A 26,199-nucleotide genomic window follows, 5' to 3' on the forward strand; every position below is an offset into this window, starting at 1 on the left:
AAAACAGTGAGATCTCTCCCCAAACAGATCATATCTCTCCCCAAAAGATTATGTGCCACCAACCTATCCTTCTCCTAGAGAGCTTGTGCAGCGGCAGCAGGTATATCTCTCTCCTGCTGACCAGCTGGCAGAGATGTTGTTAAAAGAACAGAGAGTCGACCTTACTGCACTGCCTGTCCCTGCGCCCCCCCCCCGCCTCCTTCTCCACCATCTGCCCCACCTTCATCTCCAACATCTGTGCAGCAGCTCATGAGTCAATTCTCACGGTCATTCCCACCACTGCCAGAGGACACTGACAGTGACATTGAGGAGGAAAGAAAAAGTAAACAGGGAGTCTCGGTTGTCGCAATGGGGTGGGAGTGTTTGGGGGAAAAGGAATGTAGTCACCGCCGTTTTAACAAAGCTTGGAAAAGCAGACCCTGGACACTGCCTCCTTGTCAGGTCACAGTGCAGCCGAGACAGCCTGGTCAGTTTTGGGAGCTAGTCAAACAAAAGGCTCTTGAGTACGGGGAGTGGGATTTGATTGAAAGGCTGGGTATGCCTGATACTGGTGTGATCGGAGAGGGCGTGATCGGAGAAGGGAATGCCAGACAGAGTGCTGATGCAGAGGGAAGTGCTCAGGCGTATCCAGTGTTTAAAGCCTCACCGGGATCTAACCAAGCAGATAGTCATAGTGTGATTGCATGGAAGGTGGTTCAGGATTTACAGATGAGGGTTGCTAAGTATGGTCTGGGGTTCCCCTGATGTTATGCAAATAATTTGGGTGATGAATGCTGATCTAATAGCACCTTTTGATATTAAGCATCTGGCTCAAGTATTGTTTCAACCTGTGCAATTTGGAGTTTTTGAGAGTTATTGGAGACACATGGCAGACAAAGCTGCATTACAAAATATGTGTTGGCTGCAGGATGATCCTAGATTCTCAGTTGGAACTGATGGCCTGATGGGGGGAAATGCATTTGCTAACCCAGATGTGCAAGCTCAGTGGCATCCTTTAATTCTTGAGCAAGGGCAAAAAATAGGTATGGGAGCATTGCTAAAAACTATAGAAGTGGCTTCTCCCAGACCTCGATATGTGAAAATAGTGCAGGGGATAAAAGAGCCGTTCCTGAAATTTGTAGAAAAGGTTGCGGCAGTGATGCCTAAAAAGCTGGTAAAAATAAGACGCAGACACCGCAGTATAGGGAAAAAGAGTTTTACCTTGGTTTAATAGGATCCCAGGTGCTCCCTCGTCAAAGGTGGAACCACGACGAAAAAAGCCCCCGGGTACAACGCGTTTACAATTTTATGGACCTCACCAATTAGTATACCTATCTAAAATTCCCCAATAAGAAACCTAACAAATGAAGTAATTGCCCCCTTATTCTAATTATCTCTCCCCCAAAAAGGCTACAACTTAGTTTACAACAACATGTTCCAGAGATGAGGCTCCATTCAAGGTTAGTGCCTCACGTTCTTGAGATTGTGGGGATGTTTCGTCTTCTCCAAGGAATTCTGAACTAGGCTAGAGTACAAGGGTTATAAACATGTGGGGCTAAGATACAGGGAGTGAAAAGTACAGGAATGGGAAAGGGTAAAAAGTATATAAAAAGGGTATAAAAAGAGTATAAAGAGAAAGGACAAAAAACCATCAGGCATCATTTCTTCTCTTTTTTAGGCTAACAAGACTTTACCTTGTCTAGTCTCTAAACTACATTACACTACTTACAGCACTAGTTTATATAACTAGCTATATTAAAAATAATAACTACAATTACAACTATAATAAATGTTTCTCTTACTCAGGCCCAGTCTGGTAACAATGAAGTGAGGGCGTGGAAGATATGGTCAAATTTTAAGGTGTAATTTTTGGACTCACTTCACACAGAATTTGAATCTCTTTCTAAACTTCTTCTAAACTTTTTTAATTTTAAATGGCCAGTTATCACATCTATCTAGAGGTGGTAACTGGGTGCAGGTGCAACAATTGCTCATATTATGAGCTCTGGATATATTTTATGGATCACAGTTTTGTGTAACTTTTGGCTGAGCCTTGAGTCATGGTTACTAATTGGGCAAATAACAGACATGTAAAGAACAATTTAAACTACATCATTTTGATTTGCATCAGCCTTTGTTTTGATGGTCTCAGGGGCAGAAGCTTTCTTCATTTTGGAGTAGTGGATTCACGATCTTTTCCTAGCAACCTTTCTCAGAAGTGAGGGTGGCCAGCAAAACTTGGAATGGTCCCTTCCACTTAGCTTGGAAGGGGTCGCTGGTCTACCATTTGAAGTAGACCTAGTTTTTAGGCTGAAATAGGTTAGCAGGGGTGTCCAATCTTATAGCTTTGGACAGCACGACGAATCTCTGGAGCTTCTGCAAAATGGAGCTTAAGGCTGTGTCTTGGAGTGATGTTATGATAATCCTTTATTCCCTATCGTTGGCTTATATGCTCAAAAAAATGTGGTCCTGTCACTTTAGCTACATTCAGCCACAGAGAGAAATGCGGGTTGTTTTGAAAACTTTTTCCCCAAGGCTTGCTGTGGGGGGAGCGAGGAGGAGGAGGGGAGGATTCTTTCACTCGGCAGAGACTGCGTGCTGGGACAGCTGTTCGGAGTGGGCTCTGTTCCTGGGTTTTTTCCTTCTTTTTTTTTTTTCTTTGTTTGGACCCCTTTTCTTCAATCTGCTTTGTCGCCTGAGAACCCAAGGGAGCCAGAGGACAGCAGAGCTCTCGGGGAGCTCCGCCCAGCCCCCAAGGGGGGCGAGGAGGGGAAAAGCTGCATCTGAGGAAAAGGACTTTTCTTAATCAGGTTTAGGTTTAATAACTCTTTTCCCCCTTGGTTTTCCCCTTCCCCTGTGCCTTGCAGGGCACTCTGCATGGTTTTATTAAATAAATAGTTTTTTTCTTCACTTCCATCTAAGAAATTCTGTTGTGAGTGGGGGAGGGGGTGTCAGAGCCCTTCGCTCTCGGAGGAGAGAGAGTTTTATCATTAATCCAGGAAAATATTTTGGCGCCCAACATGGGGCCTTGATTACCTGTTTTACACCTTTTGTGGGGTTAGAGAAAGTGAAGAAAAAAACCCCTAATAATTACATTCTGGTTTTAAACGCTTTGCATTGAATTACAGCTATCAGTAGTCACTATGCTGTTTGATGGGAGGTTGTTTGATGTAATACTGTCTGGTTGGCACATAGGTTTGTTTCCCTACCAACAGGTAAGGGCAATCTTGTCCCTAATGTATAATTTTCACCAATCAGGGACACGACTCCGGCTTGTTATAGTAATGTGTGTGATACTGACAATCTGTAAGAAGGTATGGGAAATAGTTAAAGATGTACATGCTTGTTACTTTCCTCCTCTAGTTTTAGTAACCTGTTTTGGAGTTTTGTTAGTAATATTGCCCGACCTGCTAGAGAAGTAGAGGGTGAAGCTTCCTGGCTCCTCACCCATCTCTTTCCCTTTAAATCTGGTATATCATCTTTTGAGAATATTCCGTTTCCCCTGGATGTTAAAGAGACCATTAACTTGGTAGTACAGGTGCTTTACCTGGTAGGTTCCATGTATATGATGTTCAGCTTTACCAGAATGAAGGCTGAAAAGTCCAGAGGGGCTGAGCAGGAGCAGGCACCTAATCCAGATGTGAGGAAATTTGAATGGTGTGGAGTATGGGAGGACATAGGTAAAACTTTAAAGAAATTCTCTGACCCAATAGATTGGGAATTTCCCCCTGGACAAATCCCGAGACCAGCTGAGGTGGGGAAGTATCTGAAAGAGAAGTGCAGAGACAACTGCAGTGCAATATGTTAGGCCCTGGCATATGCTTATTGTACACTGTCGGATATTATAGAACAGGAAGTAAAGGAGCCTAAGCCAGTGGCAGTTGCTCCTGTTACGAGAAGCAGGAAAGCCCAAGTCAAGACTGATCGCTCAGATGACAGTGGGGAGGGATCCTCAAGGTCAGCAACTGAGTCAGAGGTCATTGTTGAATCCATGAATGTGAGAGACCTTCACAGCCTAAGAAAAGATTATGTCCAACGAGATGATGAATCTGCAATTAGTTGGTTAGTCCGTCTTTGGGATGCCGCAGGTGATGTTACACTTCTAGATCCTACTGAGGCAAGGCATTTAGGGACTGTGTCACGTGACCCAGATATCAACCAAACTATACGAGATGGGCCTGACTGCAGCAGCCTCTGGAGACGAGCTATCAGAGGTGAGAGGGAAAGATACCTACATCCCGATGATCTCTATTCACAACAAACCCAGTGGAGAACCATAGAACAAGGGATTCAATGCTTGAGAGAAATGGCGGTGGTAGAAATTGTCTTCTCAGAGGACATAGCAAACCCAGATCCGATTATGGACCCAGATAGGATAGAATGTACACCTGTGATGTGGTGGAAACTCCTAAAGCTTGGGCCATCAGAGTATGCCTCTGCTTTAGCAATTATGAAGCGAGATGACGGGCATGAGACTGTGCGTGATATGACAAGGAAGCTCCGAGCGTATGCAGATGTCGTGCATAGCCCAATGAATGCAAGAATCTCAGCTGTGGAAACAAATCTGCAGAAACTAGAAAATAAGATAGAGGAAAATCATGAGAAACTCAGTAAAGAGATTAAAGACAGCCTTCTCCAAATTTTGGCAGTACAGATCAGAGGTTCTGTTACCCCATGCAGACGCTCCTCAGCTAGGAGAACTGGATATATCCCTTGACGTGAGTTGTGGTATTTCCTGTGTGACAGTGGAGAAAACATGAACAGGTGGGATGGACAACCCACTACTGTCCTGGCACGACGAGTGCGTGAATTGAAGGAGAGCAAGACTCAGGGAACTCCACCAGAAGGGAAGTGGCTCCAGTCAACATGTCTGAGTCCCTTGAAGGAACCTCTAAGACGAATGCTCACCATGGTTAGAGAGGCCCTGCCTCTAGCAAGGTAGAGGCTAGGGAAAACCGTATTTTTTGAACAGTGTGGATTTGGTAGCCTGGCACATCAGAGCCACAAGAATACGAGGCTTTAGTTGACACTGGTGCACAATGCACGATAATCCCATCGCGACATGTGGAGACAGAACCTGTTTCTATTTCCGGCGTGACAGGAGGATCACAAGACTTGACCCTGGTAAAAGCTGAGATGAGCCTTACTGGCAGAGAGTGGAAAGAACATTCCATTGTGACTGGCCCAGAAGCTCCATGTATTTTGGGTATAGACTTCCTCCGAAATGGATATTTCAAAGACCCAAAGGGACTCAAGTGGGCATTTGGGATAGCTGCTGTGGAGACAGAGGGCATTAAGCAATTGAACACCTTGCCTGGACTGTCAGAGAATCCATCTGCAGTAGGACTCCTGAAAGGGTGTCCTAGGTTGCAATATAGATGTAGTTTTCTATTACCACCAGCTGTGGGCCGTTAGCTGTTATCACCTGCTAATGACCCACCCTGCATGACAGGCAATGGGCCTTCAGGGACCCACCACATGACTCATGGACTTATCCCATTGTGGGATGCTCTGCCCAGGAGGGAGGAGCCAGGTGTTCCCACCTGGATAGAACCTGGCCTTGGAACTGCCTGAGCTAGCCCTGTCTACTGGGTTCCCAGAGGACAAGAGCTACCACTGGACCTTCAGCTGGAGACCAGACCTTCACAGGATCACCGCTTCAACTGAACTACTTCAGTTGGACTACTACTACCACCCTAACAGGGTGTCAGGTTGTATCTGACTTTGTCAGTGCTTTTCCTTGTATTATTTCACTTATTTTTACTTTCAATCTTGACTTGTGATCTCCCACTGGTTTGTTTTCAAACCAATACAAAGGGGAAGAGCAACAAGTACCGATTGCCACCTCGATTGTGCACCGCCAACAGTACCGAACAACTCGTGATGCCGTGATTCCCATTCACAAATTAATCCGTGAGCTGGAGAGCCAAGGGGTGGTCAGCAGGACCCATTCATTCTTTAACAGCCCCATCTGGCCTGTGCGAAAATCTGAAGGAGAATGGAGATTGACTGTGGACTATCGTGCCTTGAATGAGGTGACTCCACCTCTGAGTGCTGCCGTGCCAGACATGCTGGAGCTCCAGTATGAGCTAGAGTCCAAGGCAGCAAAGTGGTATGCCACTATTGACATTGCAAATGCATTTTTCTCCGTTCCTCTGGCAGCAGAGTGCAGACCTCAGTTTGCTTTCACCTGGAGGGGCGTGCAGTACACGTGTAACTGATTGCCTCAGGGGTGGAAACACAGTCCCACCATTTGTCATGGACTGATCCAGGCTGCATTGGAAAAGGGTGGGGCTCCAGAACATTTGCAATACATTGACGACATCATTGTGGGGAGGGACACAGCAGAAGAAGTATTTGAGAAAGGAAAGGAAATCATCCAGATTCTCCTGGAAGCCGGTTTCGCCATAAAAAAGAGCAAAGTCAAGGGGCCTGCCCGAGAGATCCAGTTCCTAGGAGTGAAGTGGCAAGGTGGACAGCGTCAGATTCCTACTGAGGTCATCAATAAAATCACCACAATGTCCCCACCAACCAACAAGAAAGAGACGCAAGCTTTCCTGGGAGCTATAGGCTTTTGGAGAATGCACATTCCTGAGTATAGCCAAATTGTGAGCCCTCTCTACCTGGTTACCCATAAGAAAAATGATTTCCACTGGGGCCCTGAACAACAGCAAGCTTTCACCCAGATCAAGCAGGAGATTGCTCATGCAGTAGCCCTTGGCCCAGTCAGGACAAGGCCAGAAGTAAAGAATGTGCTTTATTCTGCAGCTGGGAGCCATGGTCTGTCCTGGAGCCTTTGGCAGAAGGTGCCTGGTGAAACTTGGGGTCATCCATTGGGATTCTGGAGTCGAAGTTACAGAGGGTCTGAAGCCAACTACACCCCAACAGAGAAAGAAATCTTAGCAGCATACGAAGGAGTCCAAGCTGCCTCAGAGGTAATTGGCACAGAAGCACAACTCCTCCTGGCACCTCGACTACTGGTGCTGGGGTGGATGTTTAAAGCAGAGGTTCCCTCTACTCACCATGCCACCAATGGCACATGGAGTAAATGGATTGCCCTTCTCACACAGCGCGCCCGTATGGGAAATCTGAATCGCCCTGGGATTTTGGAAATAATTACAAATTGGCCTGAAGATGAAGATTTTAGTCTGATTGAGGAGGAGGAGCTGGAACAGGTGACCTGTGCAGAGGAAGCTCCACCATACAACCAACTGCCAGCAGACGAAACACGCTACGCTCTTTTCACTGATGGTTCCTGTCGTCTTGTAGGGACAAAACGAAAATGGAAAGCAGCTGTGTGGAGCCCCACATGACGGGTTGCAGAAGCTAAGGAAGAAGAGGGTGGATCGAGTCAATTCGCTGAGCTCAAAGCCATCCAGTTAGCCCTGGACATTGCTGAAAGAGAGAAATGGCCAAAGCTCTACCTCTACACTGATTCATGGATGGTAGCCAATGCTCTATGGGGTTGGCTGGAAAAGTGGAAGAAGGCTGGTTGGCAGCGTAGGGGAAAACCAATTTGGGCAGCTGAAGAGTGGAAAGACATCTCTAGCCAGGCAGAGAAACTACCTGTGAAGGTCTGTCATGTAGACGCCCATGTCCCCAAGAGTCGAGCCAGTGAGGAGCACCGAAACAACAAACAGGTAGATCAGGCTGCAAAGATAACGGTGTCCCAGGAAGACTTGGATTGGCAGCATAAGGGGGATTTATTCCTAGCTCGATGGGCCCATGATGCCTCAGGCCATCAGGGCAGAGATGCCACCTATAAGTGGGCACGAGACCGAGGGGTGGATCGAGCCATGGACTGCATTTCTCAAGTTATCCATGATTGTGAAACGTGTGCTGCCATCAAGCAAGCCAAGCGGGTGAAACCCCTGTGGTATGGTAGAAGGTGGTCAAAATACAAGTATGGTGAGGCCTGGCAGATTGATTACATCACACTGCCTCAAACCCGTCATGGCAAGCGCTATGTGCTCACAATGGTAGAAGCCACCACTGGGTGGCTGGAAACCTACCCTGTGCCTCATGCCACTGCTCGTAACACCATCCTGGGCCTTGAAAACCAAGTCCTGTGGAGGCATGGTACCCCTGAGAGAACTGAGTCAGATAACAGAACTCATTTTAAAAATAGCCTCATAAACAACTGGGCTAGAGACCATGGCATTGAGTGGGTGTACCACATTCCTTATCATGCACCTGCTGTTGGCAAAGTGGAACGGTATAATGGACTGTTAAAAACCACCCTAAAAGCACTGGGTGGGGGAACTTATAAGAATTGGGAGCGACATTTAGCAGAGGCCACCTGATTAGTCAATACCCGAGGCTCCATCAACCGAGCAGGTCCTGCCCAATCTGAGCTTCTACATACAGTGGATGGAGACAAAGTTCCAACAGTACATGCCAGAGGCTTGTTAGGGAAAACTGTCTGGATTGATTCTGCCTCACATAAAGACAAACCCATCTGTGGGGTTGTCTTTGCTCAGGGACCAGGGTGTACTTGGTGGATAATGCAGGAAGATGGAGAAACACGATGTGTCCCTCAGGGAAATTTAATTTTGGGTGAGGGCCACATGTAAGGTTGGGATGGCAACATATCACCATTTACTGAATGACATTATTTGTACATAGTTATGTGTATATATGCATATATGCATATATGCATATATGTATATATGTATATATGTATATATGTATATATATGAGTGTGTTTAGAGTGGGAAGATGTTAGGGTGGGCTTTAAGCCAACGCTATGGAATAAGGGGTGGAATGTCTTGGAGTGATGTTATGATAATCCTTTATTCCCTATCGTTGGCTTATATGCTCAAAAAAATGTGGTCCTGTCACTTTAACTATGTTCAGCCACAGAGAGAAATGCGGGTTGTTTTGAAAACTTTTTCCCCAAGGCTTGCTGCAGGGGGAGCGAGGAGGAGGAGGGGAGGATTCTTTCACTCGGCAGAGACTGCGCGCTGGGACGGCTGTTCGGAGTGGGCTCTGTTCCTGGGTTTTTTCCTTCTTTTTTTTTCTTCATTTTTTCTTTGTTTGGACACCTTTTCTTCAATCTGCTTTGTCGCCTGAGAACCCAAGGGAGCCAGAGGACAGCAGAGCTCTCGGGGAGCTCCGCCCAGCCCCCAAGGGGGGCGAGGAGGGGAAAAGCTGCATCTGAGGAAAAGGACTTTTCTTAATCAGGTTTAGGTTTAATAACTCTTTTCCCCCTTGGTTTTCCCCTTCCCCTGTGCCTTGCAGGGCACTCTGCGTGGTTTTATTAAAGAAATAGTTTTTTTCTTCACTTCCATCTAAGAAATTCTGTTGTGAGTGGGGGAGGGGGTGTCAGAGCCCTTCGCTCTCAGAGGAGAGAGAGTTTTATCATTAATCCAGGACAGGCTGTTAAGTATTTCTGTAAACTAATTTTTCCCTTCATGTGAATTTTCTCTGGAATGTGTGGAACCTGATATGGTTTGCCATATAGGCTTCCATAGGGACTTATATTGTCTTTCTACCTTGGTTGCATGTGGACCCTCAGTAAGGCTATAGGCAAAGCCTGAACCCATGTCATAGATGTTTCTTGACAAATCTTACCAATCTGGGCCTTGAGGGTTCTATTCATACATTCAACCTTGCTACTTGCTTGGGGCCTGTATGGTGTGTGCAGGTCCCAAGTAAGTTCCAGAATCTTGCTAACTTCTCCGATTACTGTTGCAACAAAATGTGGTTCCTTATCTGATGACATTCCTAAAGGAACTCTAAACCCCGGAATTACATGGTCGAGCAAGGCTTTCACCATTTCTCCCACTGCACCGGTGCAACAGGGATAAGCTCCAGGCCATTCATTGAACACATTAACTAATACCTGTACATATTCATATCCTTCCTTACATTATATTTCAGTAAAATTTATTTGCCAGTAATCTCCTGGGAGATGCCCTGCCTTGGTTACTCTTAACTCTACTCTCTTGCTTGTGTCAGGGTTGTTTTTGCAACAAGTTTCACACTTGCTTGTTAGAGATTGCACAATATCAGTTCTTCTTCTTTTTATTACTACTTTTTTTAGATGTTTTAAAAGGTTTTCTGTTCTCTAGTGTGAACTCTTATGTTCTTTCTGTGCTATTTCTCGAAGGATCGGGGGTGGGACTACAACCTGGCTTATCAGTGTAACAGTTTACTCACCTTCTTTAATTTCAGCCTTAAGAAATTTAATTAACTTTTGGTCACTTTGATCATATTTTGGTGTAGACTCTGTTAGATCTACTTCTGTCTGTGGCACTACTGCAAAAATGCTTTTTTTGGCTATCCTTCTTGCTATTTCGTCAGCAAAGGAATTTCTTACTTCAGGAGTTGTCTTTCCTTTTTAATGACTTCTGCAATGAAGGACAGCTACTTCTATAGGCTTCCAGGTGCTCTGCAGGAGTGCAAGGGTTTGTTTTGTATGCTTGATGCTATTTCCTTGAGCAGTCAGCAGGCTACGTTCTTCCTAGATAGCTCTGTGGGCATGAACAACACTGAAGGCATATTTGGAATAAGTCCATATGTTTACTTCCTTTCCTTCGCTCAGTTCTAGAGCTCTGGTCAGTGCGATCAGTTTTCAAACTGGCTTCTTCAGAGGTACATCTTTCAGGTCTGGTCTGCTGGAATAGGTCTCTTCTGTTGTTTGCAAACAGTCATGCTCAGGCAGGTCATTAAGTAATGTGGATGACAAAAACATTGCAGGGTTTACAACAGATATTGTTTTTAGGTTGACATCGTGTCCCCCTTTTTGCTCCAGGCCAGAGATCATGGTGTGGGGTATATACATGACGATGTGCTGCCCAAGGGTGAATTTTTAAGCTTCCTGTATTAGGATGACAGTTGTTGCCACAGCTTTCAGACACCCAGGCCACCCTTGTCTAACATTGTCTAGTTGTTTTGAGAAACAGGCCACAGTTCTTTGCTGATTTCCAAGGTGCTGTGCCAGTACTTCTAGAGTAACATTCTGCTGTTTGTATGTAAAAAGTCCAAAGGTTTTAGTTATGTCTGGCAGCCTGTGGAAAGCTGGCTTCTAGAGAAGGGGCACGCCGACGTAGATAGATTGCTTCTTAACAAGCCGCTTTTTAACAATAGCCATATTCAGTCAACTATTAATTAGATACCTGCGTCCAATCAGCGATCTATGACACCATAACCTTGGCTGCAACATAGAGGTGGTGGGAGCCGTCGAGAATGCGTTAATTGGTAACAAATATGCAGAAATCAGGCATTATAGATAAACATAGATACATGTTAAGGCAAGTAGCCAAACTTAGGGCGTGGAAGTATATAACCAATAATATTGTACGATTACAGAATATGCATGATCTAGTTAACTACACTATAAAACTGTATACTGTAGATCAATAAACTGAAGCTTGTAGTAAACCCATATTGGATTGTCAAGCCTCCGTTTCTCGGCAGCAGCCCTAAACCTGGAGCAGATATTAAGGAATGTTTTAGTTGGTTAAATGCAGATTTTGCTTTCTCTGTCCAGTTGATGGTTCCTTTTTTAGCCGCCTTAAGGGCTTTATATAAAGTTTTTTCTTGTTTTCTCTAGTCCTCTAGTTCATTTGACAGCTGATGTTCAAATATAGTTGGGCTGTTCTTGAACCCTTGGAGTAACTCTGTCCAGGTGAGCTGAGTCTCTCCTCTTGTTTCAGGATTTTTTTACTCAGATGTAAAGAGTTTTTGACTACTTTTCTTTATAGAAATCCAGGAAAAGGCATCCTTGAGATTTAAAACTCTGAACCTCTCTAGTTCATTTGTCGGTGTGGTCTGAAAAATGTAGGGGTTTGGCACAACTGAATCTATGTCCTTTATGTCCTCTGTGGTTTTGTTAATTGCCTTTAAATCTTGCACTAATTTGTAACTTTTACTATCATCTTTTTTTACTGGCAGAATGGATTTTTTCAGTTTAAATTTTAAAGGTTGGAAGAAAGGCCGTGTTTTACTTATTCCTGTGGCACTGGTTACTTTTATAATACCTCGACTCAGTTTCTTCTCAGCCTGCCCCAAAGGTGCTTCTAGGACAGCCTCTTTCTTTTTTGGTTCATCTCTTTTAGATCTGGTGTGTTCAGCTACTGGACTAGCAACTCTTATAGCCTCTCAGGTTACCTTTCCCCTCTTGTTCTTGGTAAGCCCGCTGGCTGCTGTGGTTACAGCCTCCGTTCTTGTCTCTTCCTCCTTGGAGCTATTTGCACTGAATTCATTTGGCTGGATTTAATTGCAGTTATTTTTCCTTCAGCTCCGTCACTGACCGCGCGGCAAGCCAGCTGCTGCTTTCCGCTCCCTCCTTTCCTAATTTTGGAAAGGTCAGGTACAACAGCAGATGCACTTCTTTCCCCGCCTGGACCTGCCTCCGTGGCCCCCCTGCCTCCACCCTTAGTGCGGCGAGTGGACGGTGATCGATCCGCCCCTGCTCCGCCCCTGCTCCGCCCCTGCTCCGCCCCTGCCTCCGCCCTCAGTGCGGTGGGCTGGTGGTAACCGGCCTGGCCCTGCTTCTCCCCTGTCTCCGCCCTCAGGGCGGCACAGAGAGGGTGGCTGTGGAGGGGGCAATGGCCACCCATCTCCCATCCCTAGCCCTACCGTGGCAGGGGGGAGGGGAGCCGACGGTGGCCACCGATCCCCCTCCCCCAGTGCCGTATCGGCCCGGGGCAGGGAGAGGGGCTGCCGGCAGTGGCGGAGGATGGAGCCAGCCTCCCACCACCTCCTCCAGTCCGGCTGGCTTCTGTAGCGACAAGGGGTAAGATATTCTTTCCTGCAAGGCAGGCAGTCTTTTTTCATTTGTTTGCACACTTCCTCTTGATTCAAGAATATAGAAAACAACTTTGCATACTTTAACTCAAACTTGCTTTGGACTCGAAGCTCTACCAATAGTTTTGTGATTAATTGGTCTTCTAAACTACCTAGATTGGGCCATTTCTTTCCCCCCTTCAGTTCTAATACAGGCTACACCCACAACGACAGCCTAGTTAATTTTTCCGTGTACAGGGGGGTGTTTGTCTCCATTAGGTCGTGCCAGTTTAAGATCAGACCCAGTGGGGAATCCTCTGGGATTTTTGGGTTAGTAGAAGATGTACCACTCATGTTTTGCTTATGAACAGAAAAGAAATGGCTGAAAAGAAAGCACTTAGCCTAAAGACTGGTGCGAGAAATGAACCCGCGGTTCTCACGCTCCAGCAGAGTAAAGAAAGCAAGCTTAAAATAGCACGCGTGCAGCTTAAACTCACGGTGAGATTCGAACTACCACCCTTTGGTATTTGAACCCACATCCCCAACCCATGGGCCACAGCTCCCTCTGTGCTACGACCCCCCTGTGAGCCACTACGTAGTGGCTCCTGTGAGTAATAACGAAGAGCATCCCCTTCTCCTCACAGCCCCTCTGCAGGAGCAGAGTAGGTTGTAAAAACTCCTCTTTTATGGTCCTTCTGGCCACTCTCTCGCCCAGATGGAGATCTCCCCCAGATGCTAGCTAGCAATAAACCCGTAAAAACCCTTTTAATCTTAACTCTCCTGCTGTGTTTCTGTGGTAGGTTTTTCGGAAACTCCCTGTTTTTTTCAATCCTGGACCGCCGCTTCCCTCCCGTATAGTGCCGGGGGGGGGTGCAGTGGGGTGTTTCTTGGTCCAGAATTGAAACTCGGGGTCCCCTCTGCTCCTGGCTGGCTTGCCAGAACTGATGCCTAAAAAGCTGGTAAAAATAAGACGCAGACACCGCAGTATAGGGAAAAAGGGTTTTACCTTGGTTTAATAGGATCCCAGGTGCTCCCTCGTCAAAGGTGGAACCACGACGAAAAAAGCCCCCGGGTACAACGCGTTTACAATTTTATGGACCTCACCAATTAGTATACCTATCTAAAATTCCCCAATAAGAAACCTAACAAATGAAGTAATTGCCCCCTTATTCTAATTATCTCTCCCCCAAAAAGGCTACAACTTAGTTTACAACAACATGTTCCAGAGATGAGGCTCCATTCAAGGTTAGTGCCTCACGTTCTTGAGATTGTGGGGATGTTTCGTCTTCTCCAAGGAATTCTGAACTAGGCTAGAGTACAAGGGTTATAAACATGTGGGGCTAAGATACAGGGAGTGAAAAGTACAGGAATGGGAAAGGGTAAAAAGTATATAAAAAGGGTATAAAAAGAGTATAAAGAGAAAGGACAAAAAACCATCAGGCATCAGCAGCTCCAGAGAAAGAGGTTGAGAATGATGACTTGCGACAGATGTTGTGTAAACAGCTGGTTAGGGACAATGCAAATGATTGTAGAACGGTGATCAATAGCCTCCCAGGAGACCGTTCATTAACAGAAATGGTTACAGCTCATTCTAAGGTTGGGTCTGTGGAACATAAAATGTCTGCTTTAGCAGCTGTTTTACGACCGCCTCGTAAATACTTTGCATGCGGACAGCCAGGGCACATGAAAGCTGAATGTAAACAGAAGCAGAAATGGACTGGAGATGCAGGACTTCCCCTTTGTAAGAGATGTGGGAAACCTGGTCATTATGCAAAACAGTGTAAATCTAAATTCCATGCTAATGGCCAATTTCTGGGAAGCTCAGGAAACAGGAAAAGGAGCGCAAAGAGGAGGAGCGCACAGACACAAGCACTTCCTCAGGGCATGCTGCCAACTTAGGCCATGCTGCCAATGCAGTCTTATTCAATCAACTTAGCGGGAGCACAAAAGGAGCAGCTGGCGTGGATGTTACCACAGCAACAACAACTTTGAACTCTTGCCAAGTACACAAAGTTCCCTTGAATGCTTGTGGGCCTTTAGGCCTGGGACTTAGTGCATTGCTTGTGGGCAGATCAAGTGCCACTCTTCAGGGGATCTTTGTGCATCCTGGGGTTATTGATGCTGATTTTACGGGACGAATTGACAAATTTATGCCATGGTTTCTACTCCTACACCTCCAGTTACAATTTCAGAAAAGACTCATATTACTCAACTTGTGCCTTTTAAGTCATGTGTTCCCATAACAGAATAACGAGTTTGTAGGGATGGAGCGTTCAGATCCACCAGAACACTGCAGGTTTTCTGGGCCAAAAGCATCTCTGGACAGTGGCCACACGATGTGTACCCTCATGCTGCCTGGTGCCAGCCCCTCGCACATTTGGCTTTGAGGTTTGATTGATACAGGTGCTGACATCTCCATTGTTTCTTTTTCTGTGTGGCCTCCTGTGTGGCCTCTGACTCCTGTGGGGTCAGCCATCGCAGGATTGGGAGGAACAACACAAAGTTACTTAAGCACAAAACCTATACCTGTCAAAAATGAGGAAGGACAGATGGCCGCGGTTCAACCCTATGTTGCCACAGCACCATTGAACCTCTGGGGACAGGATGTGCTAGCAGCCTGGGGGGTGAGGATTGGGGTGGATTTTTAATAGGGGTCACTGTGAAGAAGGGCATCAACCCTACACTGCCATTGTGATGGCTCACTGACCAACCTGTGTGGGTTGATCAGTGGCCCCTGGACAAAGAAAAGCTATCTGCCCTTCAAAATTTGGTTCAAAAACAATTGGCACAGGGACATATTGAGCCTTCCACAAATCCTTGGAACACATTTGGTTTTGTGACTGATGCCTGATGGTTTTTTGTCCTTTTTCATTATACTTTTACACTCTTTTTATATATCCTTTTACCCTTTCCCATTCCTGTGCTTTTCACTCCCTGTATCTCAACCCTACATGTTTATAACCCTTGTACCCTTGCCCTGTTCAGAATTCTTTGGAGAAGACGAAACATCCCCACAATCTCAAGAGCATGAGGCACCAACCTTGAACAGAGCCCCATCACTGAAACATATTTTTGTAAACTAAGTTGTAACCCTTTTGGGGGGAGGTGATTTTAATAAGGGGGCAATTACTTCATTTGTTAGACTTCTCATTGGAGACTTTTAGATAAGTATGCTAATCTAGGGGGTCCATAAATTGTATACGAGGGATATCGTCGGGGCTCGAGTCGTCGTGGTGCACCTGTAATCCTATTAAACCAAGGTAATGCCCTTTTCCTATACTGTGTGTCTGTGTCTCAAATTTTTATCAGCATTTAAGGCATCATGACCAATAAAAGGTCAGGGGCATGGAGGTTGTTACACAACCTCAGAAAGATTAATGCTGTGATGGAAAGCATGGGGGCACTGCAACCTGGAATGCCCTCGCCTACAATGATACCTATGGGGTGGGACATTCTGATTGTTGATTTAAAAGATTGTTTTTTTACAATTCCTTTACACCCTCAGGACATACCGAAATTTGCCTTCACCGTACCTTCAATTAACAACACTGAACCTGTAAAACAGTATCAATGGAAGGTCTTACCACAAGGTATGAAAAATGGCCCAACCATTTGTCAATGGTATGTAGCACAAGCTTTATCTGGAATTCATGAACAATTCCCTGGTTCATATTGTTATCATTATACGGATGATATACTGGTAGCAACACCAACTCAGGAGGAATTGCTGAAAATACAACCTCAGTTACTTGCTGCCTTGCATTCATACGGATTGCAGGTAGCTCCAGAAAAAGTGCAACAGCACCCTCCTTGGAAATATTTGGGAGTCAAAATTCTGGAACAAATGGTACAGCATCAAAATGTACAATTTCAAAATTATATTAAAACTCTAACTGATGCTCAGAAATTCTTAGGTATCATCAATTGGTTGCATCCCTGTGGCTAGCACAGGCTTTTCCCATGAGAATTCTTCTTGTGTTTTATAAATAAAGATAAAGTTTGGATGTTATTGGAACAGTGTCCCAGAACTTGGACGGTGCAGGCCTGGCCAATCAGGCCTAGGGGAAGGCTTCTGACCGACCAATCTGGGTGACTTTTGAAAACTCTATATATATGATGAAATCAAAACAATAAAGGTCATTCCTTCTTGCCACTGAGAACTGGTGCCTTCATTACTCTGCTAGCTGCTCAACAGCGACACATCCCTACCTGGGACTGACCACAACACAGTTGTCGCCTTTGTTTAATACATTGAAAGGAGACCCGGATTTAAATTCACCTTGAACCCTGACACCTTGTGGTGGTTTTGATTGGCCCAAAACATCAGCGAAGTGTTTTTAACATCTAGGAGAAATTTGGGCCCCTCAGAAGCTGTTCTAGTAGGCCTAGGGAGGTGTCTGAGGGGTGAGGTGTGGCACAAAGATGGCTCCTGTGTGTCCTGAGTGCAAGTTCTGGAAGTTTTTACATCAAGTCCAGCAGAGCCAATCTCTGATGGCTCTGAAGGTGATGGACATGCTGCCGGCCAAGTTTGGGCCAATTGGAGGTGCTGGTTACACCTCTGTGAAAACATATTTAAGAAAAAGTCAAAACAAAGCAGGCGCGCACTTCTTTCACTTTGTAGTTGGAGGAGGAGGAGGTGCAGGTGAAAATATGTGAGGGAGAACAGCATGGAGAGTGCCAAGGTCAGTGAAGAAGGGGGGAGAAAGAGGTGCTCCAGTGCTTCCGGCACCAGAGCTAAAACTTTCTGCTAGCCATGGTGGAAGCTATGGGGGAGCCAGAAATTCCTCCTGCAGCCCATAGAGTCCATAAGGATGCAGAAATACACCCACAGCTCTCTCCAGAGGAGGAGGTGGATGCCTGGAAAAGACTGTGAACCAGTGGGAGTCTCATCTAAGAGTTAAAACTGCAAAAGGCCTTGACTGAGAGAGATAGGCCTTGCTCCTGGCATGGAAGCAGCCTGGCCTCAGCTCGGGAGAGTCTGCACAGCACCTTATGGACAAAAGACTCATGTTGCAGCAAAAATTCGGGCGGGATGTTGCTCATGAAATTAGACCCACACCAAAGAAGTTCCCAGAGGACTGTCTCTCGTGGGAAGGACCCCTGGCTAAGTAGAGAACCTCTTTTCCTGATTGGACTGACCAGAAAACCCCTCAACCTGCCCCCTGTCTGTGTTGCTGGTTTGCAAAGAGAGAAAAGGGGGGGGGTGAGTGCAGAAACTGCTTCTTAAGAAAGTGGGGGTGAGAGCAGAAAACTGTCTAAAGAAAGAGAGAAACAAGTAGAAATAAAGAATATTTGTAGTAAAAGAATTGTGGTAATGAGTAAATTTGAGAATCTGCTCTGTAGACTGAAAAGAGACCCCACACCCTGCCCCCCCACCTGGCTTGTGGATTGTAGAAGAGGAAAGGGGGTGAATACTATAAGTTCGTAAGAGGGAGGGGGGGGAGTGAACAAAATAATGTATGAAAAGTATATTTTTGCCTTACATTTATCCTCCAATTCTGTTAAGTAATTAAACACTTTTTGCAACTTTAAGCTTGAAGCCTGTTTGCCCTTTTTTTCGTGCGTCCTCCTGGCAAGGGTCCTGTCTCAAACCCACGACACTCCTGAAGCACAGCGAGTGCTGGATGAGGTCCAGCAAGCTGTTTCCACATGACAAGTCTACAGAATAGACCCTTCTATTGATACCACTGTCTTCTTTACCATTTCAGATCTTCATCCTACAGGTATCATTGGCCAGTAGAATGACCAGTGGCCTGACCTGCTGCAAATCTTAGAGTAGATCTTCTTACCACATCAGCCAAAAAAGACGGCCCCTACATTATTTGAATTAATTGCTCAGTTAATGATCAAATGTCATCAACAATAATTGCAACTCATGGCCAGGGACTCTGAAAAAATTGTACTTCCAGTACAACAAGACTACTTTGAGTGGAGCTTTGCTAATAGCGCTCCCCTGCAAGCAGCATTGAAAGATTTTTTGGGAGAAATTACTTATCATTTACCTAGTCACAAATTATTACAGATGGCAAAGTCAGTTTCTTTGTCTTTGAGTCCAAAAAATAGCCGTGTACCACTCCAGGGACCCACTGTTTTTACAGATGGGTCAGGGAAAAATGGGAAAACCATTGTCACCTGGAAGGATGACTCTGGGTGGCAGGTGCTGGAGGGTCATGAGTCAGGCTCTGCTCAGCTTGTTGAACTAAGAGTCGTGACCATGGCATTCCAACGATTTTCTCATGTACCACTGAACCTTGTTACTGATTCAGCATATGTTGCAGATATTGTGCAGTGTCTAGATTGCTTGCTTTTGAAAGAAGTTAACAATGTTACTTTGTTTTCCTTGTTGAAAGCTTTGTGGTCTGCAATTCAAGATCGAATGCATCCCTACTATATCCTGCACATTTGAAGTCACACTATGTTATCAGGTTTTATAGCAGAAGGTAACTCTAGGGCTGATAAGCTTGCTAATTCTGCATGGGTAGCGCCTCAGCCTGACAAGGTAGCACAGGCCAAAGCCTCACATGATTTTTTCCATCAGAGTGCACGTACTTTGCAGACACAATTTTCACTTACACCTACTCAGGCTCATGACATTCATAATTTGTGTCCTGACTACCAAGGATTCGCTGCACCTTTGCCTTTAGGTGTCAACCCCAGGGGCCTGCAAGCACTGCAGCTCTGGCAAACAGATGTCCCTCATGACGCTGAATTTGTTAACATAGGGTTAAAATGTTTCTAAAATCGGGGTAGTTAAGAATAGGCTTTGGGGAACGGGAGTAGGTAAGAACTGCTTGTACAGGGTCAGGTTGACATGAATATGAAGATTGCTTAGAAAATATCGAGATTGTTTTAGTTAACTGATGTGGATTCACACCTGCAAAATAAATCAGAAATACTGTGGGAGAAGGGGGGCTTAAAGTCATGCTTGGGGGGAAACAATGGAACAATGATAAGTTGATAATTAACATATGATTACATCACTGTTCTGTAAGGGAAGGTATAAAACTGTATTCACTTCAAATCCATGTTGAAGTCAGATTTGGGTAGATGTTACACTCCGGCTTCCCGAGCTCGAGAATAAAAGGCACCTGCATATAATCATTCAGTGATTATGTGTTTTCCACGCTAACAAATTTAGTCGTCTCAGGTATGTACACGTTTCCATTGACACCTTTTCTTCTGCTATGTGAGTATCTGCTCACACAGGGGAGAAAGGCCGTGATGCTATCGCACATTGGCAATTGGCATTTGCTGTTTTAGGGGTGCCTTCATCCATAAAAACTGATAATGGTCCTGCCTATACCTCTGCAAGGACGAGGCAGTTTTTGCAACTTCGGGGTGTGGATCATAAATTTGGTATCCCCCATTCACCCACTGGTCAAGCCATCATCGAACGTGCTCATAGTACCTTTAAATGTTTTTTGCAAAAACATAAAGGGGGAATGGTAGGGGATCCACCACAGAGCAGACTACAAAAAGCCTTGTATACAATTAACCATCTCACAATGTCTTCTGATTCTAACATTCCTATTTTTTTTTAAGCATTTTCTTTCTTTGCAGGAGGGTGGAGCAGTGACTTTCCCTCGAGGAAAGGTGTGGGTGAGAGATCTGATTACTGGCAGGTGGGAAGGCCCGTGGGGCCTGGTTATCTGGGGACGCTGGTATGCTTGTGTTTCCACAGATACCGGCGTGCGATGGGTACCTGCAAGATGTGTGCACCCCGACTTGCAATGCAAAGAGCGTCATGAGACCAACAAGGAAACTTCAGAAGACAGTGGCACTGCAGAGTGAAGAACGATTTCACATTCCGCTGCAAAGGACTGATGATATTTTTGACTTCCTGAATTTAGAAGAGTGTGTTTTAGCTTTGGTTAAAGTTTCAGTTTGTATTGGTTTAAGTTCTTAAGTTTAAGTTTTATTTAGTCTTTAATTTTAAGTTTTATTTAGTCTTGATTTAAGTTTCAGTTTTAGCTTTAATTCTAGAAGTGATGTTCGGGAAAATATAGAGATTGTTAAATAGGTTAGGTTATTAATTTGTTAATGTTAATTATTTGTAAAGATTGTTAATTGATTTTAATTCTAGTAGACACATCATTTTGCAATATATGTAGCCATTGATCTTTCGCAGTTGGCACATGACCATGATTGTAAAAACTTTAAGGGCATGTGCTGTGTGAATTCTTCTGACCATGTCGGGTCGGTACTTCATATGCTGTGTTTATTATCCTTTCTACAAAAGGGCCCTGCAGAAGGTTATAAAAGCTGCATTTTTAATTTTAAAACAAAAAGGGGAACCTGTGGGACCTGATGAGGCTGACAGCTGGCCTGAAAGCCTGACAAGGTTTGACTTAAAAACAGCAAAAATCTATCCGTGAGAACCCCAGCATGAACAGAAGCAAGAAGCAAAACCAAGATGTAGACAACAACCCCATGCCCATGAGAACCCTAGTGTGGACAGAAGCAAGAAGCAAAACAAAGTCTGGACAACAACTCATCAACAAGACAGAAAAACATGGAGGAATTCACACCTGCAATAGGGAGGCTTTTTTCCACAGAAGTTGTGTACTAGGAATAACTGACCAAGAGTATTATGCAAAAACAAGTAAAAAGCCAATGGCCATGCAGCACAAATGTTAGAAAATAGTATGAAAGAAACCTTGTAGCAATAAACTCTCTCTCTACCTTCTACCTTTTTCCTGGCCTGGAGCTGTGGTTTTTTGCATTGCATGTCTGTCTCTACTGCAACACCAATAGTGTGGGCCAATGATTTTCCGGGGAGATAATAAAGAGCTGAGCCTGTGAGTATTACGCTCAAAGTAGGGGCTACACTGGTAAGGAAAAAACAATACCCTCTGAAGTTAGAGGACTGTAGGGGATTGGCACCTATAATTGAAAAGTTCCTTAAATTTTGGTTATTAGTGGAATTTGAATCTAGATACAACAGACCCATCCTGCCAGTAGAGAAGGCTGATGGTAAGAGTTATTGGTTAGTGCAGGATTTAAGGGCAATTAACAAAATAACAGAGAACATACATCCAGTTGTAACAAACCCCTACAGTCTTTTAGCTATGCTAACAAATGAATTTGGATGGTTCACTGTTTTAGATCTCAAGGATGCCTTTTTCTGTATTCCTGTGGAAAAGAATAGCCAAGAACATTTTGCCTTTGAGTTGGAAAATCCTGAGACAGGGAGGAAGACCCAGCTCACTGTAGCAGTGAGATCCACTCAGGTGAGCTTAGAGTCTGAAATAACCAGCAAACCCCCCTAGGTTTGGGTGACAGAAAATTGTCTCCCCGACAAGCTTTGAGGCTAGCCCCATGAATATGGGCCAGGAATCAGAGGTATTGGCTTCTGAAGTTCTCCTCCTCTTTATCCCATATTTAGTTAATAGCTAGAAAGTTCTTTACCCGCAGTGTTATTATTGGTTTTTAAAGTTCTGTATCTGCTCCCCTTCCACTCCCATTCCCCAGTTTATCTGTCAGTTCTGTATTCCCCGTGCTCCTACTGGTTATCCTCTCAAAACCCCTCCCATCTTTCCATCCCTCTTAACCCGATGTTCGCTTCCGTTCGGTGCTCTCTGCTCTTTGGAACCCAGCTCTATCCTCCCCCGCGTTCCGTCCCGGACCCAGCCGCCTTCTCCTCCCCGCTGTCCCACCAATAAACCCTGGATTCTAAAAGCTGAGAGACTGCATTTCTTTTATTCGCCGAGGCTCCTATTATCCTGCCTTCGAGAAGCCAGCCTGAGTCCCGCAGGTTCTGGACCCGCTCCGCCCACGGTAGCGTGGTAGGCACCCGGGGGGAATCTCTTTTTGTGGGGTTTTCGGGGTTTCCCCTGCCTCCCCAGAGCAAGAAAACCTCAGCTCACCTGGACAGTTTTACCCCAGGGATTCAAAAACAGCCCACGGATATTCAGAAACCAGCTAGCAAAAGAATTGGAGGACTGGAGAAGACAAGAATCAGGAGGGGTTATTCTTCAAAATGTTGATTATATCTTGATTGCAGCTAGAACACAAGATGACTACATCCAGCTCACTGTAAGGCTGTTGAACTTTTTGGGCCTAAGTGGGTACAGAGTCTCGAAAGAGAAGGCACAGATTGCCAGCGAAACAGTAGTTTACTTGGGGCTAGAAATTTTCTGTGGACATTGACAACTCAGCAGAGAAGAGAAAGAAGCCATCTGCCATCTTCCAGAGCCCCACACCGTAAAAGAGATGCAAGCCTTCCTAGGAATGGTAGGTTGGTGTCGCTTATGGATATCAAACTATGGACTACTGGTAAAACCTCTGTATAGACCCCTTAAAGCAGCCAAAAAGGGAACCATTGTGGCTAGCACAGGTTTTTCCCATGAGAAATTTTCTTGTGTTTTATAAATAAAGATAAAGTTTGGATGTTGTTGGAACAGTGTCCCAGAACTTGGGCAGTGCAGGCCTGGCCAATCAGGCCTGGGGGAAGGCTTCTGACTGACCAATCTGGGTGACTTTTGAGAACTCTATATATGTGATGAAATCAAAACAATAAAGGTCATTCCTTCTTGCCACTGAGAACTGGTTCCTTCATTACTCTGCTAGCTGCTCAACAGCGACAAACCATCACGTGGACAGAGAGTACAAGGGCTGCATTTAAACATCTGAAACATTCCTCGATGTCAGCCCCAGCCCTGGGGCTGCCAGACTTTACTAAGCCTTTTGAACTTTTTACATATGAGCGACTGAATGTTGCTCTAGGGGTACTGGCGCAGCGCCTTGGATACCAGAGAAGGGCTGTGGCTTACTTTTCAAAACAGCTAGACAATGTTAGCCAGGGGTGGCCTAGCTGTTTGAAAGCTATGGCAATGTCTTGGGGTGATGTCATGATAATCCTGTATCCCCTATTGTCTGCTTTATGCCCTGTAAACTTGAAGTTTATGCCCAGTAAACATTAACCCCTGTAGCTTTAAGCAGGGTCCAGCAGCCGGGAGAAGCTCTGCCAGCACGAGTTGTTTTGAAACTCTCCCCCAGGTTTCTCGGCCTTGGAGTTTGGGGGGAATGACATTCCGGGGTCCTGCTTCCAGCTGCTGCTAGCTAGGTTGCTTGCTTCTGCTAGCTGCTTGGTTTGTAAGCTAAGGAGAAACTGTTCCTGGACTGCAAGAGCAAATCCATCAGGTTCTTCTGCTTTTCTTCTGGAACTGTTTTGGCTCAGCTTTGGTCCAAGAAACCAGACCACTGGTTGAGAGCCGCATGCTGTGACCGGCGGGAGAGGCCACGGGAACACCACATCCTGCCTCCAGAGCCGAGCAAGCTAAAGAAGTCTAAAATCCATCAGCTGTCTTCACAGGTTCAATATCCTTTTTCCCTTTTCCCTGTGCCTTGCAGGGCACTTGGTTTGGTTTGTTAATTCAGCAGGGTTTTTTTCACTTTCATCCAAGAAATGTCTTTCGTGGTGGGGGGCTTGCAGTGCCGAAACCCTTATTTTCCTTTGGGGGAGGGGTTCATTTCAGGGCACTTTCTCCTAAACTTGTCTGTAACCCCAGACAGGCGGCTACTGTCATCTTGATACAGGAGGCCCATAAATTCACCCTTGGGCAGCGCAATGTCATGTATGTGCCCCACATAGTGATAACTGTATTGGAACAAAAGAGGAGACACTGGCTATCCCCTAGCAGAATGCTTGAATATCAATCTGTGTTGTTGGAACAGGATGATGTTACCCTAAAAACAACATCTATTGTAAATCCTTCAATGTTTTTGTCATCTACATTAATTGACAATGTGCCTGGGCATGATTGTTTACAGACCATAGAGGAGACTTATTCCAGCAGACCTGACCTGAAGGATGTGCCTCTGGAGAATCCAGATTGGGAACTGTATACCAATGGGAGCAGTTTCATGAGGAATGGTAAGCAAATGACAGGCTACACAGTGACCACTACAGATAAAGTGATGGAGGCAAAGACCTTGCCTCCAGATGTATCATCACAGAAAGCTGAACTTACTGCACTGATGTATGCTCTAGAACTGAGCAAGGGAAAGAAGGTGAACATATGGACTGATTCCAAATATGCCTTTAGTGTTGTTCATGCCCATGGAGCCATCTGGAAGGAGAGCGGGCTGCTAACTGCTTAAGGTAATGAAATTAAGCACGCTGAACAGATCCTCACACTCCTACAGAGTATTTGGTAGCCCACAGAAGTAGCTATCATGCATTGCAGAGGTCATCAAAAAAGGAAAACAACTCCCAAACCGGGAAATTGCTTTGCCGACAAAACAGCAAGAGGGGTTGCAGAAAAAGGCATTCTTGCAGTGGTACCACAGAAAGAAATAGATTTATCAGAGTTCACCCCAAAATATGATGAGAGAGATCACAAGTTAATTAAGTTTCTTAAGGCTGAGATTAAAGAATGTGAGTGGGCTGTTACCCCAGTGGAACAGGTCATAGTTCCACCCCTGGTCCTTTGAGAAATAGTGCAGCAGGAGCGTGAGAGTATACATTGGGGAATAGAAAATCTCTTAAAACATCTGAGGAAAGTAGTAATAGGGAGAGGAATGACTGACTGATATTGTACAATCTATAACAAGCAAGTGTGAAATCTGTTGTAGAAACAACCCTGACATGAGCAAAAGAGTTGTGTTAGGGGTAACGAAAACAGGAGATCTCCTGGGAGATTACTGGCAAATAGATTTTGCTGAGATGCCATGTAAGGAGGGATACAGGTATGTATTGGTATTGGTTGACACCTTCAGTGGATGGCCTGAGGCTTACTGCTGTCGCAACAACACAGCAAAGGAGGTGGTTAAATTTTTGTTCAATCATATAATTCCAAGGTTTGAGATTCCTTCGGGGATGTCATCATTTTGTTGCATCAGTGGTTGGGGAAGTTAGCAGGATTCTGGGAATTGCTTGGGACCTGCACACACCATACAGGACCCAAGCAAGTGGCAAAGTTGAACGTATAAACAGAACCCTTAAAACCCAGATTAGTAAGATCTGTCAAGAAACATCTATGACATGGGTTCAGGCCTTGCCTATAGCCTTACTGAGAGTCCGCATACAACCAAAGTGGAGGGACAATATAAGTCCCTATGAAATATTATATGGCAGGCCATATCAGGTTCCACATATCCCGGGGGAAATTCATATGAAGGGTAGAAATTATTTACAAAAGTACTTAATGACTTTAATTTCCACTTAGCAGAAGCTCCAGAGATTCATTGTGTTATCCAAACCCACAGGGCTGGACACACCTGCTCATCCATTCCAGCCTGGAAACTGGGTCTACATCAAGTGGTGGGATAACGAGATGCGGCGCGAGGGAAACTCACAGCACTCTCAATATGAGATATAAAGTAAGCTCCATTTTATTTCACTAAACGAGAGACTTATATACTGTTACAGAAGTTTCTATTCATAGATACACACGCACACCTGCAGCTGTTCTCACACATCCAGGGATCCTCCTGCTAACTCCCTTATTCTTTTCTCATAACACTCCTGACTCCTAATCTTTCTCA

The 26,199-nt window shown here is 45.2% G+C and overlaps 2 protein-coding genes across 3 annotated transcripts in view; one reads left to right on the plus strand and one right to left on the minus strand.

Annotated features, from left to right (window-relative positions):
- LOC146425317 (homer protein homolog 1-like) overlaps positions 1 to 26,199 on the minus strand; it is a 327,102-nt gene that overhangs the window by 63,777 nt on the left and 237,126 nt on the right. The window lies entirely within an intron of this gene.
- Positions 415 to 14,610, plus strand: LOC146425319 (endogenous retrovirus group K member 6 Gag polyprotein-like). The gene is made up of 3 exons (XM_085041430.1): positions 415 to 550; positions 581 to 1,126; positions 14,152 to 14,610. Exons 2-3 carry the CDS (start codon positions 725 to 727, stop codon positions 14,608 to 14,610), a joined length of 861 nt encoding a protein of 286 aa, XP_084897556.1. The 5' UTR covers positions 415 to 550; positions 581 to 724.

Source organism: Lichenostomus cassidix, chromosome W, assembly GCF_008360975.1.
Source record: "Lichenostomus cassidix isolate B80296 chromosome W, HeHo_3.0, whole genome shotgun sequence".
Lineage (NCBI taxonomy): Eukaryota > Metazoa > Chordata > Aves > Passeriformes > Meliphagidae > Lichenostomus > Lichenostomus cassidix.

Coding starts and splice junctions, on each gene's coding strand:
- LOC146425319 (XM_085041430.1), top strand. CDS start 725: ATGGTCTGGGGTTCCCCTGATGTTATGCAAATAATTTGGGTGATGAAT. Junction 1,127..14,151: donor TCCTGAAATTTGTAGAAAAG/GTTGCGGCAGTG, acceptor AAAAACCATCAG/GCATCAGCAGCTCCAGAGAA.